The sequence below is a fragment of the Osmerus eperlanus genome, chromosome 13 (genome assembly GCF_963692335.1).
Source record: "Osmerus eperlanus chromosome 13, fOsmEpe2.1, whole genome shotgun sequence".
NCBI classification, from domain to species: domain Eukaryota; kingdom Metazoa; phylum Chordata; class Actinopteri; order Osmeriformes; family Osmeridae; genus Osmerus; species Osmerus eperlanus.
Window position 1 is genome coordinate 12,117,681 of NC_085030.1, and position 14,955 is coordinate 12,132,635.

General features: G+C 41.3%; 1 protein-coding gene across 1 annotated transcript; it reads right to left on the reverse strand.

Moving 5' to 3' along the window:
- Positions 1-558: 558 nt before the first annotated feature.
- Positions 559-11,611, reverse strand: tgfbi (transforming growth factor, beta-induced). Its single transcript, XM_062476480.1, has 17 exons — positions 11,445-11,611; positions 11,123-11,221; positions 7,762-7,826; positions 7,414-7,571; positions 7,075-7,239; positions 6,722-6,868; positions 6,352-6,493; positions 5,938-6,150; positions 5,663-5,800; positions 5,323-5,465; positions 4,345-4,481; positions 3,543-3,673; positions 2,501-2,625; positions 2,098-2,200; positions 1,815-1,882; positions 1,590-1,614; positions 559-1,211 (listed from the first exon to the last, which is right to left on the reverse strand). The coding sequence occupies exons 1-17, from the start codon at positions 11,558-11,560 to the stop codon at positions 1,150-1,152; spliced, it is 2,037 nt and encodes a 678-aa protein (XP_062332464.1). The 5' UTR covers positions 11,561-11,611; the 3' UTR covers positions 559-1,149.
- Positions 11,612-14,955: the final 3,344 nt, after the last annotated feature.

Sequence of the window (14,955 nt, forward strand, 5' to 3'; positions counted from 1 at the left end):
CCTGTGGCTCAAACAGTTTGCCAGTGTCTGGGCAGGAGTGTAAAACACTTTTGGAATGTTTCATTCAATGTTCCAAATCGCTCGTTGCAAGGGCTGCCAACTAATAGCCGGCTACTGCATCCATATATCTGCCGTTTGGTTTTAATAAAGCTTCCCTTTAAAAGCCCTCCTTCCTGTGGGTTCTCATGGAACATAGTAACTCATATCTGAGGGTCCCCCACTCTGCGTCCTTTCCATAGAACTGTACTTCCCTCCAGACAAAATACACTATAAAGGAACTTCAAAGCTCTTTTTCAAAGTTGAAATAAAATTCAAGCTGAGTTGGTAATGATAGGTATTGGTTTTGGATTCCTTTCTTGATATCTCACGAAAATTTTCTTTTTCTTATGCACATTCTCATAATCTAATATATGAGTGACATTCAATGGAAGCTTTCAGCAGGAATCTCTGTAATTTAAACAGGAGCAATAATGTAAATTTTGCATAGACTATGAGATTTCAGCAAAATAGTTCCAGTACCCTTGGCGCGTGACTTATTTCAAACCTGAACTCTATGGCTACAAAATGAACATTTTATTTAGAAATGTGCAGACATTGATCTTTGGTTCCACAAAAAATATATTGCTACATTATGTTACAAATTGAATGTGTGTGATTTGCATATGAGTCCATTTTCAACAGATTTAACAGTTTAACAAAAATGATGTGAGAACCACTTTTTCTGAAAGTATTCTCCAGTTGCGTGTGTCCAATTTTTTGGGTTACTCCAGCTCATACCATGCAAACATGCTACATGTATATCAAAACAAAACACAGTATACATTTCTGAGAGAATTCTTCTCTGGAATTTTTTATCTTGGCCATAATAAAAATGGCTCTATTTGTTCATTTTTTTGGTTTAAAAAGGATACAGCTATTCAAATCCAAATATTGGCCACTTGTATATGAAAGCAATTGTACAACATATTCCATGAAAATATTTCATTTCTGTTTTCACCTAGTACTGGGTTATGACAAACTAGTTGACAATTTTTGACAAAATCATTAGGTTGATGACCCTTTAAGAGTTCAAGATGAGAACATATTCCATTAACAACAGGAATAATCATCACGTCATTGCAAATGTGTGTGGTCTTAATTTACTGGGCTTTACTGGACGCGAGTCATTGTCCTACTGGAATGACTTTTCATCACCTTCTGGAAAAGGTCATCTGAAAAACAAATTATAACAACATTAGTGGGACAGTTGATGAAATACACAATTCTGGAGTGTAATGTAGCAGACGTGATTTGGAACCCCACTTTTGTGTTGGGGCCCTACCATAAAATTTGTCAAGTAAGGCAAATGTCACCCTTAGACCAAAAACATCTTGATCTACTGGGGTTAACTAGCAGAAGCCTGGAGCGTTATCTCCACTGCAAATATAAAACAGCTACACAATGTACTGGTCTATACATTTGTGTGATAAATGGTCATTCCTTATCCCATATAATGAGTGACTCTATATTGTATTTAATATGAATGCAAAATCATATTGTTTGACACATGCCTTGTGGGCTGTGAGAAGAAGAGATGGTAAAGAACTCACCGTTTTTGAACACCTGGGAGTCGATCTGTAAAAAAAAAAAAAAACAGCTTTCAGTAATACTTAATATACTTGAATTGTAAAAAGAAAACACCTTATTTTTTATGTATTGTGGATCTATCTGCTGTGGTAGATCCACAATTCAAAATGATAGCTCCCTAAGGACAGTAGGATCTAACAACTATATGACGAATGATCTAACTGAAATAAAGGCATAAAGATTCTTACTCTTGAAGCAGAGGCAAGTCTGACTTTGCCAACAGGCCCATCGGCTTGTTCCCTGTCAACCTTCGGTGCTGGATGAAAAATAGATAAAATGAGACAAAGGATTGCAATTGGTATTCTGAGTAACATTATCTATGTCGAAACAAGTCGAAACACCACTTATATAACAACCTATTAGCACAAAATTGAAGACCTTCTTTGCAGTTGAACCAAATTGAACACTTTGGGCTTGTATAATATAAATCGCGAAATGGATATTTATGTAGAGACAGTCAATTTTCCTTACGCAGGGGCTTGATGATGGATTCAACAGCATGGACGACCCCGTTGGTGGCCATCAGGTCGGCCTGGATGACCGGAACCTTGTTGACGTACACGGTGTAGTTACGCTGACAAAAAATAAAACAAAAAAACATTTCTGTGAGGGTGGTGTGCTTTACAGATGGGAGATCTGTCAATTGCTTCTGACTGAGCAGATGTATAACAATCTATACCAACATTAATATTCAGTGCAAGTGAGGTCCACAGGGACAACAAACTAGAATCACAGACATTGTGAATTGTTAGATTTGTGATTCAGTGACCATAGATATTTGTTTTTTAAACGTTGATACATCAGTTTTATCTATACGGTAGTGACAGTTACGGTTAACAGCTTGTGCTGCCAGGATCAGGAGTTGTTTACCCACCATGCCCAGCTCCAGCTTGTCTCCCTGCAGAGTCTTGACTCTGTTGTGGGACCCCACCCCTCCACTGACCAGGAGCTCCTCTCCAATGTGGTACTTCAAAACTTTGGCCAACTCCTGTTTGTTCCCTGTGTAGTAAAACAGGAAAGTAAGAACCAATATATTGTATTTTAGCAATGTACTCTGGCCTTCTACCAGAATCAAAGTCAGGCTAAGGCAAAGGATGAAGACACAGAGAATGAATCAGTCTGTTGCAATATTGGTTTAACCGTGTGAGGAAAGTACAGTACAACTGGATTCATTTAAAGACAGCTGTTTGGCACTACCTTAGAGCCAAGATTCATTCATGTGTGCATGCCATATTGTAATCATCCACTGAATGTAGGTGGGCTCTCTTAAACTATTTTCTCCTTCAGTTATACTATTTTGAAACCTTGTTAAAAGATTTTCTTGTTAAAGAGGTTGCAGGGTTGTGTCCAAATCAAATAATCGTGGAATTTTGCAATGCAAGGGAGACCGTACCACTAGCACACAAATTGCCTTAATAAATAGAACTGTGTGTGAATCCTATTGTGTTCAGGTACTGGCAAATCCCCTTGTCTAATTTATGGATCAACATTCTTCGTTTGGATTTCAGAAAATACATATGATTGTACAGAGATAACACTGAAACATAAACATTGATGGTACTTAGTTCTGCTTAACATAGCTCCTGTGTCTGAGGTCTTGTGTAACTACTGTACTGTAGGCTGAGAAGGGGATTTCTGTTCATGTTCACAGTCACAGAAAGAGTACAGAGTCCGTGTATATGTGTGTGTCAGAGATGGAGACTTAAGTTGGCGACTTGAGTCAGAGTTTCAGACTGAAAGGTGAGTTTTAGAAAGCGGGCAAACAAAATCTTGTGGTTAAAGTAATTCCTGGTGAGTTTTTACTGTAGTATGGAAGACTGAGACTTGAGACTTGAGAGCCAGACAAGATAATGGTTCTAGTGAACATCTATGGTGTCTGTGCTTGGGTGTGTTTGTGTGTACTGTTTCTACATTACCCATGAGTTTGTTGAGGTCTGCCGGTGGCAGGGCGCTGAAGGCTTTGTTGGTGGGAGCGAAGACTGTGTGGGATGCTGGCTGGTTCATCAACTCTGTCAGACCTGCAGTCTGAATGGCACCCACCAGCAGACTGGGAGGGATTCAGTAAATTACGATTTTGAAGAGAAGAATAAAGTAGTTCTAAGAGAAAATAGTCTATTACAATAATGACAGAGAAATGTGTTTCTGAAGTCCTAAAATCAGGTATCTGAATTATATCGAAATGTGAAAGAAAGAAAGAAAGAAAGAAAGGAAAAAACGAACAGAGGAAAGACTAACAATGAGGTTGGACTGCAGAAGATCATTCCCCTCCATTCAGTCTGCTGAAACCATTACAGAGGTTTAAAGGGACTCTCCCCAAGGTATCAAGCTAACTAACGTCCAGACCTCAAAGAAAAATACAGTACTAAACCCTCTTAATTCGCGGAACTTCTGAAACCTATTTTGTGCATTATGTTGATCAGGGCACTAGTCCTTAATTTTCTTTAGTGGAATGATAGTCATAGACCCTCAGGGTACAGTAACTGTTCAATAGAGCTCCACTGACTTTTGAAAGGCACATTCTCTTGCGTCTATTAAACTTGACATTACAAGGGCTGACATTTATACAACCTTAAATGTATGACCAAACCATTATCCTGTTTTTCTGTATTATTAAGTATACTATTAGTAAGGACCTCACAGGGTTTGGATTTTTAAGTACAATAATTATTGTTCGATTAACTGCAAGAAGACTTGTCTAATAGAGCATTGATCTCTCACCTGAACTGATCATCGGCTTTCAGCACATCCATGACAGTTCCCATGGGAGGAGTCAGAACCTTGTCCACAGTGAACATGGTTGCGAAACGACCAGTCTTATCATGTGCGGCAATGCAGGCATTCTCAATGCACAGATTCTGCAGAATCAGACAAAACAGGCAATATATATGAAAATGACAGTACTCATCAGAAAAGCACTCCAGTGAGTCGAGTATACTTCACGACACAATGACGTGTAGTAGGTGTCAATTCTGGGTCAAACAGTATTTGAAATTCTTTCTGATGTTCACCTTGCCTGAAGTCACAGGTGAACAGTCTTTTAATCTATTTTCCTTTCCTTTGTGGTGTATTCCACTATTTCCATTGGAGCAGACAAGCTCCGTTAACCAAGCTTATGCATTTATGAGAGGATTTCGAACCGATTTTGACCTAGGTCGGGTATACCAGTTGCTCCCCCTTCTTTTTCAAACTGATGGCTCACATGCAGTGTCTGGAAAGAGTTACCCATGTTGAAAGGAAATTTCTTGCGGTCTGCAAATTTCATTACTAAGCAGAAATGTGAGAACCCTCACAAACCTTAGTCTACAGTACCACCCAAGAGAACATGGCTGTGAATGGAAGATTAAGAACCAGAGGAATAACGAATACAGTAGAACCAGGGTTCTATGGGAACTATTGTGTTTTCTGGCCTCATGCCTGTTTTTGGAGGGACATTTTTTTAAATTACTGTAGCACTTCAGTTACAGCAAAAACGACTTCAAGTGACTTAGATATTACCATGTTACCTATATAAGCTTTGTCTATGTTTATTTAGGCCTTTGTAAGCACATATCTTTGTAATGTTCTAGCACAGTGGTACAATCTACTATCTCTGAGGTACAGTCTAGTGTGTCAGTGTTGTTACAACACTAATCGGTACAATTGAAATAACGAAATAACTGCTCTTTTCTGTAAATCATGTAATGAGTCCAAACATACATGGCGGTAGACGAAGACTCTTAGCTTGCTTCCTCCCAGGGTCTCCAGCAACTGTCCGTGGTACAGGCTTTTTGAGGAAAGCTGGTTTTTCAGAATATGGTTTGTCATCAGTTTCTTCATTGGGCCAGTCATTGATAAGCTACCTGTTTAACAACAGTAAACATTTTCAATGTTGATAGCGAGGATGTAAAGTATAAGGTTATGAGTCAAGATTAAAGACGTTATATAAATATATAAATAAAAAAACAACTGGAGGGAGAGAGAGAGAGGTAGAAGGCATGTGCAAGTGAATGACATACTGCAAACAAAAAGTGAGTTCAATAAAAAAGAGAGACCCGACCTTTGAAAGCCTCATTCTGTGGAGCCAGCATGGTGAGGGCCTCAGAGCCGGTAAGGTGGGAACTGAGACCAGCATCAACAAACAGCTTGGTTGCCGTGGTCACAGCGGATCCCTGGGCAAGCTCCAGCAGGGTCTTGGCTAAAACAAGAGGCAGATGTAATAAATGAAAGGCCGAACATTCCAATATAACCTACTACAATCCTCCTTGGATGTTGGGTAAACAACCCTGAGGTTCCCCGGTTTCCCTTTCTCCATTAAAAAAAGGCACAGCTTACCTGAGTCTGGGATGAGCAACTCGTTGATGTAGTGGATGACTCCGTTTGTGCCCAACTGATCTTTCTTCTGGACGATGGCCTTGCCATTGAGGGTCATCTCATCTCCCTCGCAGCCAACCTCCAGCATGGTGCCCTGCAGGGTCTCCATTGGGGTCCCTGTCATGATGGCCTCTGAGCATTGCATGTTCTTCAGGATGTGGTAGTTTAGCAAGTCTGAGGGGAGAAAACAAGTCCAACTCCTACATTAAATGTCCATGTTGTCTATCTTTCTTCTCTCTTGAGTATGGTGTCAGACCTAAATGGTGACAGTGTCAGTATAGTGGTGTATGAATCTTAAGCGTGCTTGTATTTTTGTCTGTTGTTCCCACTGTCAAAAGTTCTGTCAGTCTTAGTCAACTTTCTTAAAGAGGTCACCTTTCAGAGCCACCGGGTCTCCCAAGATTCTGTTGAGCATCTCGGGGGGGATCTTCTCAAAGGCCTCGTTGGTGGGAGCAAACACTGTGTAATGACCATCCGACTCAAGCATGGCAGTCAGCCCAGCAGCAGCAATAGCAGTCTGAAACAGACACATAAAACGTGACAAAAAAGGCCACATTATTAGTTCCTTATTACAAATCACAACAGGATGGGTGTGTTGCAATTTCATCTGAAGCGGAAGAGAGTGACCGTTAAGAGAGTGAATCATATAACTGCATTACAATTTCTGGATTTTTACCAGTAATCTATAGAATGCTTAAAATGAAGGCCGTACGATAATGAAGGGGATTCACTGTGATTCACGTACACGAAGAGTCTCCAGATCATCGTCCGTGTCGAGGAATGTGTGCACGTTGTTGGTGATGGCTGTGATGACCCGGTCCACCACATGAACAATGCCGTTGGTGGCATGCTGATCGGTCTTTATCAAGCGGGCACAGTTCACTGTGACAATCTGTATCAAGAGAAATATAGATTTGTTTAAAGTCTCATGTTGGGCCATTTAGGCTTTCCATTGTCCACATAGACTTGTTGTTTGCAGCAACATTTAAGGAAGGCAGAAAATAGGTTTATGATTGAACTCAAGTGACACATTCCCTCATTTATAAAGACTGAGCTCCAACAAAAGCGCAAAACGTTGTTGGAACAAATCGGACTCACTCCATTGGGATAGTGGTGAATGTGGACATTAAAGTCCTGGTACATGGAGGAGAAGGCAGAGCCGTGCTTGAGTTCCTCTGAGGTCAAACGACGGTTGACCATGTGGTAGTGCAGCGCGTTGAGCAACTCAATGTTGACATTGCTCACCAGAGCATCAAGGATTTCCTAGAAAACAGCTATTACAGTTAATCATTACAATCTGACTTGAGCTGTTCCCAGAAGGATAAGAGTGTCTGAGTGTGAGAGAGTGTGATGTGTCTGTTTTTGTGCATGTAGATGTGTGTGTGTGTTTGCATGTGCATGAGTGTATGCGACAACCCCTGATAGTCAGTGACTCACGGTGGGAAGGGCGGCCCAGGCCTCATTGCTGGGGGCAAAGAAGGTGAAGCTACCAGGTCCCTCTATCTCCTCCCTCAGATCGGCCCTGTCAGAGTACATCTGGGTCGTGGCAGCTCCCACCGCGCCCAGGGTGTTGTAGATGTTGGACAGAGGCAAGGCTGGAAGAAACATAAGTATTTTTCTCAACAATGTCGGTTCTTGAGGACATGGTGTGCCATGGATGCCATGAATGATGCTCTTGACTCAGTTGACTAAATAAAAACTATACTTTTCATGTTTCATACAATACCACAAGGAATATTAACGCAACTATTTGCAGTGATGACATTTAACAATTGCATCTCTTACCTGCAGGACAACCTTTTTCTCCTGGGACCTTTTCATAGCCAGGGCAACACTCATAGCTGATCACCCTGTGAACCAAGTAACATAAGTATGAGTTTCAATGTTTCATCCAAAAGCATATTCAAATAGATATTTCCCCCTATCCGACTTAACAATGACTATCCATATCCAAATTTTGATGCAACTGCAGGCTACATAGTTCTCCATTTTGTGCATTTAAAGGATATTTCCACAATAAATCAGAACTGGGCCCAGTCGGTCTCTGAAGGTAATAAAACTCATTTCCTTTGAGAGGGGAGGAATCCACAGACACAGATTTGGCCAAGTGAAACTCCTGAAGGGGGACTATGGGGCCGGTGCTGAAACCCAGGGTCTCGCCAGTAAAAACAAAGCATCCAACTGCCAAGCTAAGGTGTCCACTAAGCTAGCTTATAAAAATGTGAGCCGGAGCGATCTGTCTTCATATAAATAGCAAAAAACAAGCATTTCAACTAAGTGACAAGGATGTTTTTAACTATATTCATTGGCAGGTTCAAGCAGTTTGCTGTCATGAACTAAGGAGAAAAAAGACAGGACACAGGACTATGACACAGGAGTTGTAATATTAAAATAACTCTCTCACCAGTTGCTGCCTAGAAAGGGTAGACTGCTTACTAGCCTTTTTTTGGATACATATAAGTGAAATTCGATTACTTAGCAGAAGGAGTTGATCCATTCCAATCGAATAAATCAAATTTCAACACTGTTCACCCATTGCTGTCAAAAGAAGGGAATGTCTTGTTAATTCATGTGTCTATCCATACACACATGTACATCAACCTCCTTAAAGCATCACAGAGCATTATCAAAGAGTGGAAAACTTGTAAAAGAAACAGGGGCTGGCAAAAATATGTAAGCAATCGGCTACTGGTGAAGTCAAAGAGGCGGGTTGTTAGGGTGCTGAAAACATGAGGGACAGTCCTGACTCTCTGAAAGGGGGGAAACCCTGTAAAACTGTGGAGTCTGGCAACCAGACTGAGCTGATTATCAAAACAGATGGTAACCCAACTCCTATTTGTTCCCTACAAGTATAAACAAAGACGGTAGCCATGGATTTCTGACTAAATAAACAGTTGGGGTCACATATTTCAAACACTGTGTACATTGAACTTCCAAAGAAGCCAGAGCAGAGCTATCTAGCAGACGTGCCGGGAAAACATTTGGCTTACGATAAAATCTGCATGTTTAATGGATTTGGATTTCCAACAGATTTAGCATGCTGTTGTTAAATATTTGTTATCTTTCAAGGTATTCTATCACTAACAAATTATGCAGTTATTAGGTACAGATGACAAGAGCTGAAACTAAAAACATTCTTATCTCGCAAGGGTCATATTTTGGTATTTTTAGAATAACTTCTGATCATCACACATTTTTTGTGTCTTGTTTGTCGAAAAGTTGAGGGAGGGTCTCGGAAGGGGCAACAGGTTACAGAGACTTTAATGAGTCTCTCCTCACGTGACCTTCGACCTTCCGGCTACAACCACCACCTCTCTGTGCCCTCCACCCCCTTTCCCCCCTTTCCCGTTCTCTACATCCCACACTCCACATTATGGCTCCCTCACACAAAGACCAGGATTGTTCGCTGTGAAAGCTCAGCTAGACACCCCCGGTCTTCAAAAACCTCACTCTGTGACCGTCTGCAAATCTAATAACATTTGAGATGATAAAAGCCTCAGCCCAGTGTTTGCACTAGCCGGTTAGTCCCTTTGAATGTCGGTGTCTGTAGCTCTAAGTGACCCGGGATTTGCTGTGGAAAAACGCTTTGAGTCCACTATGAATGATTTGTGTGTGTTAGGAGGATGTAAGTCACTCAGCATTATCCCCAGAAGCCGTCATTTCCTAGATCTCTCGCCTACAGTGAAGTTGACTTCCTATTTCACTTTCATGAGAATCGCTATGAAAGACACACTATTGCGAGACCTGTTACTCGCTTGTTTTTCTAAAATTTGAATTTGTATGTAATTCTTCAAATTATATACATATTTTTTATAGCATTCTTCTCGAGACACACACATGCTCAAACGCACACATCTATGGTCTCTCTCACACACAGAGTAAAGGTATGGGCAATTCAGCATAATGCTGTAATGGTCTACACATGGGTTTCCTTACCTTACAGCTCAATCTCAGTGGAATGCTAGAGCGAGTAACTAATAACCCCCCCCCCCCCCCCCCCCCCACAACGTCAATCACACTAGAGCTTCCTCGAGAGGCAGCCTGTCATTGCACTCGCTGTTAAGTCCACAGCAGCTCCCCATGGCTTAAGACAGGCCAGAAAGATTGATGTTAGTAATATGAGTTATCCACTTCCCTTTGCGCCTGCCATGCCATTTAATGCTACCATGACAGATTGATTGAAACACAAGGCCTTCATTATGCTCCCACAGCAGTTGGACATTCATTTAAAACGTAACATGTTTAGAGGTTTAGTCAGTCATGAAAAGAGCAGCAAACTAATGATGTTAATTGACGTACAGATTGAATACTTGGAAAATTAAAGATGGAATCAAAGTTATGATTAGAGTTAGTCTCATGATCTTGCATCGTGTCATTGTTTTGCGGAGTTCTTTGCCTTTTGCTGACAAAATAAACTTGGGTTGTTCCAGACCAATTTTCCTGTAGCAGATTTTAAAAAGATGCCTTTATCTTGGATAAATGCTGTTGATGCTCACATTTAAAGCCTGAGTCATTAACACCTTTACAAGACTGCATTTTCCCCACGGGTGCTGTCAATGCTGGCATTCGCTGTTAGAAGCTGAGGAGGGAGTCTGATGGCATTACACAGTCTGGCAATACCTAGAGAACAGAACCGCTTTCGCAACAGAGAGGGGAAGGCATCCCCCCCCCCCAAAAATCCACTTCAGAAGCTTCTAGAAGTGCTGAGTGAAGTTAATCTGAACAAGATTTTCTATTGGCTACTCCAATCCCCAAATTACTTGAAATAAACCTTGCTGAAAAGCATTTTTACCGCAGTTAGCAATTGTGGTCTGTGACAGAATCCTTTGGGCTACTGTTTAAGTGGAAATAATTCTAGTTATTTAAGTGTCGCCTAATCATGCCTAATGCAAGCTGATGTTAAAGGTAAAAGCAGTTTTACAGCACTTTTATAAGACTAAACTAGCCTTCACCTTTAAGATGCACCCTACATTTTGAAAATTGGTATCTGTATCATGCGCCGGTTATGAGAACAGTTAATAATGTCTAAATTCTATGTTTTGGACCACGTTCTTTCTATCTATCACAACCACATTCTGCTTGTGGATAGAACATAAAAAATGCAATTATTTTTTTTACAAAACGGCATCATTTTAATTACACTTACGTTGCCTTGCCGCAGACTTTGCGATGGTACCACTGCTTGCAGTTGGTGAAGTACTTCTTGTCGGTCCCCTGAATCTTTTGCATCGCACAAACGTTCGGTCTGAAAATAATCAAGCCAAGCTTCAAATAATCAATATATCTGTGTCACCTATTGAAAACGATGTAGCTGTAACGTATCATTCTATGTATCATATCAGTATAATTTGATACATGGATACAATATCATAATTATGTATTTCACGGTACATTAAAATATACCTTCCCGTTGGGATTCTAAGACGCACAACTTTACGCACAAGTTTTGTCACGTTTTAAAAACTTACCCATGTGGTCGGCCTCTTATTCTACTGTGTTGAACAACTGATTGATAGGGCGACTTTGCAACACAAATCGTTGCAATCAAGGTGAGTGCCAAAGCGAGCAAAGTTAAGTTCTTCATCTTGGCGTTTCCCACTTTTCCGCCTCCTTACACGCACAAGACGAGTCCGCGAGTGTTCGGTCCATGAATATATACAGGAGTTACTCTTTGGATATGGGGAGGGGCCTGGCGCGCAAGGCAGACATGCTCCTATTCAAAAAAAATAATAAATAAAGGGCACTTTCATAAGTGGGTGGAGTCAGGTGGCTGAGTGGTGAGGGAATCGGGCTAGTAATCCGAAGGTTGCCAGTTCGATTCCCGGTCATGCCAACTGACGTTGTGTCCTTGGGCAAGGCACTTCACCCTACTTGCTTCGGGGAGATGTCCCTGTACTTACTGTAAGTCGCTCTGGATAAGAGCGTCTGCTAAATGACTAAATGTAAATGTAAGTGCACTGCCATGATAAATGAAAGCGCACAGATGTAGCCAATCAAGGTGTCATTGGCCAAAACCTATTTTGACAGATCTTGCCATGCACTGACTTTAGAAATATGTCCTCCTGGCATGATACTTGCAAAATATTTACAGCTCTTAAACTTATAGGTGGGAGGGGGGGATGCCTAACTGTGCATGCACAAATCAAATAGGCATTTACAAGGATACTATGTGATTTTACTTAACCCTAGATGTGAAGTGATGTAGAGCTCAGCTAACATTTTGTGTGAGTGTAGGAGAGAGGATTGGAACAAGACTTTTGATGAAGTACATAGCCCTGCATGGGATCAGAGTGCCTGTGATAACAGACCTCTTTGTTTCATTGAAGGCATTTGATTGACCCTACGTGCCAAGCAGGACAACACAATCACGGTGTATACTCCAGAATAATATATGATAATTTAATGAATGTATCTTGCAAGAAGAATAAGAGCCAATATCTTCAGACAGTCTAAATGCTCTCTCTTTGACCTTAACACAAAGGTTCCTGCCAAATATGAGAAGTCATACTCCTGGGAACAGTGACAACATTTCCATTTCGTTCACACATTTGTCTCTCCCACACATCACCTCTCAATTGAAAAAACGCATTGGTAGTCCATCCAATATGTACAGCTGGTTACAGTGAGAATGCTACATTCATGACTGACAACTGAAAAGACACAGTTACATTCTCTTAGGAGGGTAATTGTTGCATCCAGCTGCCGAGGTGATAATGTCTCTGACTTTTTTAATGTCATTGACTGAGACCTGAATTGCTTTAGCAGATCCACTGCAGTTACTGTTGGCCTTCCCTCCTGGTCTCTACCATAGAAACCACACAAAGAAATCAATTTTATTTCAAATAGTGACGGTTTCTAGCAATCCAACTGCTGATTGACTGCCCTCTGCTATATTATGCAAATCTGAATTTTCATAATTGCATGGTTTCCCAATGTTGGCTTGGTGAGTTACGCATGCAGTAGAAACGAACATATCCTCTCAATTCTGAAAACATAATTCTATGTAAACAGTGAATCAGACCCCAAACAACCAATACACAGATAAGGACATTGGTCAATTACTAGTCAAAATAAAACAATGAATGAACTCACTCACCAAGCCACCAGGAACAAATGTTTCCAAGACACGTTTGATCTCAATATTAACCCTTGTAATGTCCTGCATTCATAGCAGGTTATTTATGAATATGGAACATAAGATACATCTCTCTAAACAGTATTTCACCCAGACCTGGTTGCATTAATTGCACCACACGGCACATTGTTAAGTCCTCAAGTGTAAATGTCTTTGTGTGTGTGTGTAGGAGGTTTTAGTCTACTGTAACTTTGCTGTGATGAAGACATTTCCATGTTGTAAAGCAATACCTCTTTTGAACTCACACCTCTTTTTAACATCATTCACCTCCGATCCAGCTAGCTGACATTGGAGCTAATAATTAAATTAGTGTTGATTCAGGCCACCGCAAGATATTTGGCAGAACGGGAGGTCAGACCAAATCGACCATGGGCAGGAGTGGGGTGAGAGGTGTACACCCCTCTCAAGACAAGCTTTTGAAATAATTTCCACAGCACTGCAACCCTCCAGTGTCACGTCTGAGGAGTGGGGGGAGGGGGGTTTGGGACCTATAAATCTACAATACCAGTCTCTCAAAGCCTCTCTTGTTCTCCTGTATGCTGCGATAATGCTCCATTGGCAATGTGGAATTCAGCTAGAAGCTTGAAGCTCACTTCCTTTACAGCAGTGGGAGGTTCATGGGCTAGGAGGTAGTTTCACAGGACCTCGTAGAGAAGAGCTATAGCTGGACTGTCCAACTCTACAGGACATAGTTATATGCTATGGGGCTGTAACTGCAGCTATTTCACTTAATTTAGGATACTTAGCTGCTGTTGAACAAGCCCTTGGCCTCACCTGATGTCTTTGAGGGTAAGGTATGTTATTAAAAAAAAGCCCAGACAATGTAATGATGAAGTAATTATCCAAAGATTCCTACCTAGATCCGTGGGGAAATGCCAGTAAAATCACAGGAGGTAGACAAGATGCTGCAGGCAATGGAAAGCCTACTGCAATGCACCACGTGTGTGTCTGTGCGTGTGTGTGTGTATGTGTGTGAGGGTGCATGCCATGCATCTGAGTGTGTGCCACATGTGCATGTGCAACCACAAAATAGGTTCAACAGAGGTCTCGCGCTCCACCAATGAGTGTGTGGACCCATTATCTGTAATCCATAAAGGGTCTGTTATGACTGAGTGAAACCCATGGGAATCCTTGCCATATCGTTTACACTGAATGTGGAACCCAACTGTGAAAGCAACTTCCCTATCACTGTGTTAAAGCATTGAGTCCCTCTGTTGACCAAGTATTTCCAATAAAATGTATTCAAATGTGATGACTCGTCTGGTATGTGTGCTGTCTACATCTCTGAGCCTCAGTTATTTTTATTGGTGGTGTGTTGGAGTGGAAAAAACAAACATTGATTTTTTTAAAGGCATTCTCAGAAGTCCGAACGTAGTCTTAACATCTCCTGGAGAGGACAACACGACAGGAAAGGCCCACGAGACCCACACACAAGCAGAAGATGACTTATTCGAGTGTCAGCATCTCTCACAAATGTGTAGTTGTGTGGAATGGACCATTACTTTAAACCAACACTTCATTTGAGTGACTCGCCCATCAGTGTCCTGAGGTATCTGAGATGATTGTTCTCCCTCCTTCATACTAGGTTATATCTATAACCTAGTGTATATGTCCTACTAACCTTACACTCCCTGCAGCACCTCTTAAGTTTTTAAAAGGACGGAAACTCTGTCTCTTAAGTTTGCCTGCGCATGGCTGGGCTTGTAGCATCCCTGGCAAGTCAGTCACGATGGAAGAAGAGGGTTTTTTTCCACTGCCAAGACAGGCTGCAGAAGGAACGTGTACCTTCAGGGAAAACACTTAAGACTGTTTTTCCCATCTCCGCCTGGGTACTAGAGGTCTCC

Coding starts and splice junctions, on each gene's coding strand:
- tgfbi (XM_062476480.1), bottom strand. CDS start 11,560: ATGAAGAACTTAACTTTGCTCGCTTTGGCACTCACCTTGATTGCAACG. Junction 7,240..7,413: donor CCTGGGCCGCCCTTCCCACC/GTGAGTCACTGA, acceptor GCTGTTTTCTAG/GAAATCCTTGATGCTCTGGT. Junction 6,494..6,721: donor ATGATCTGGAGACTCTTCGT/GTACGTGAATCA, acceptor TGTCTGTTTCAG/ACTGCTATTGCTGCTGCTGG.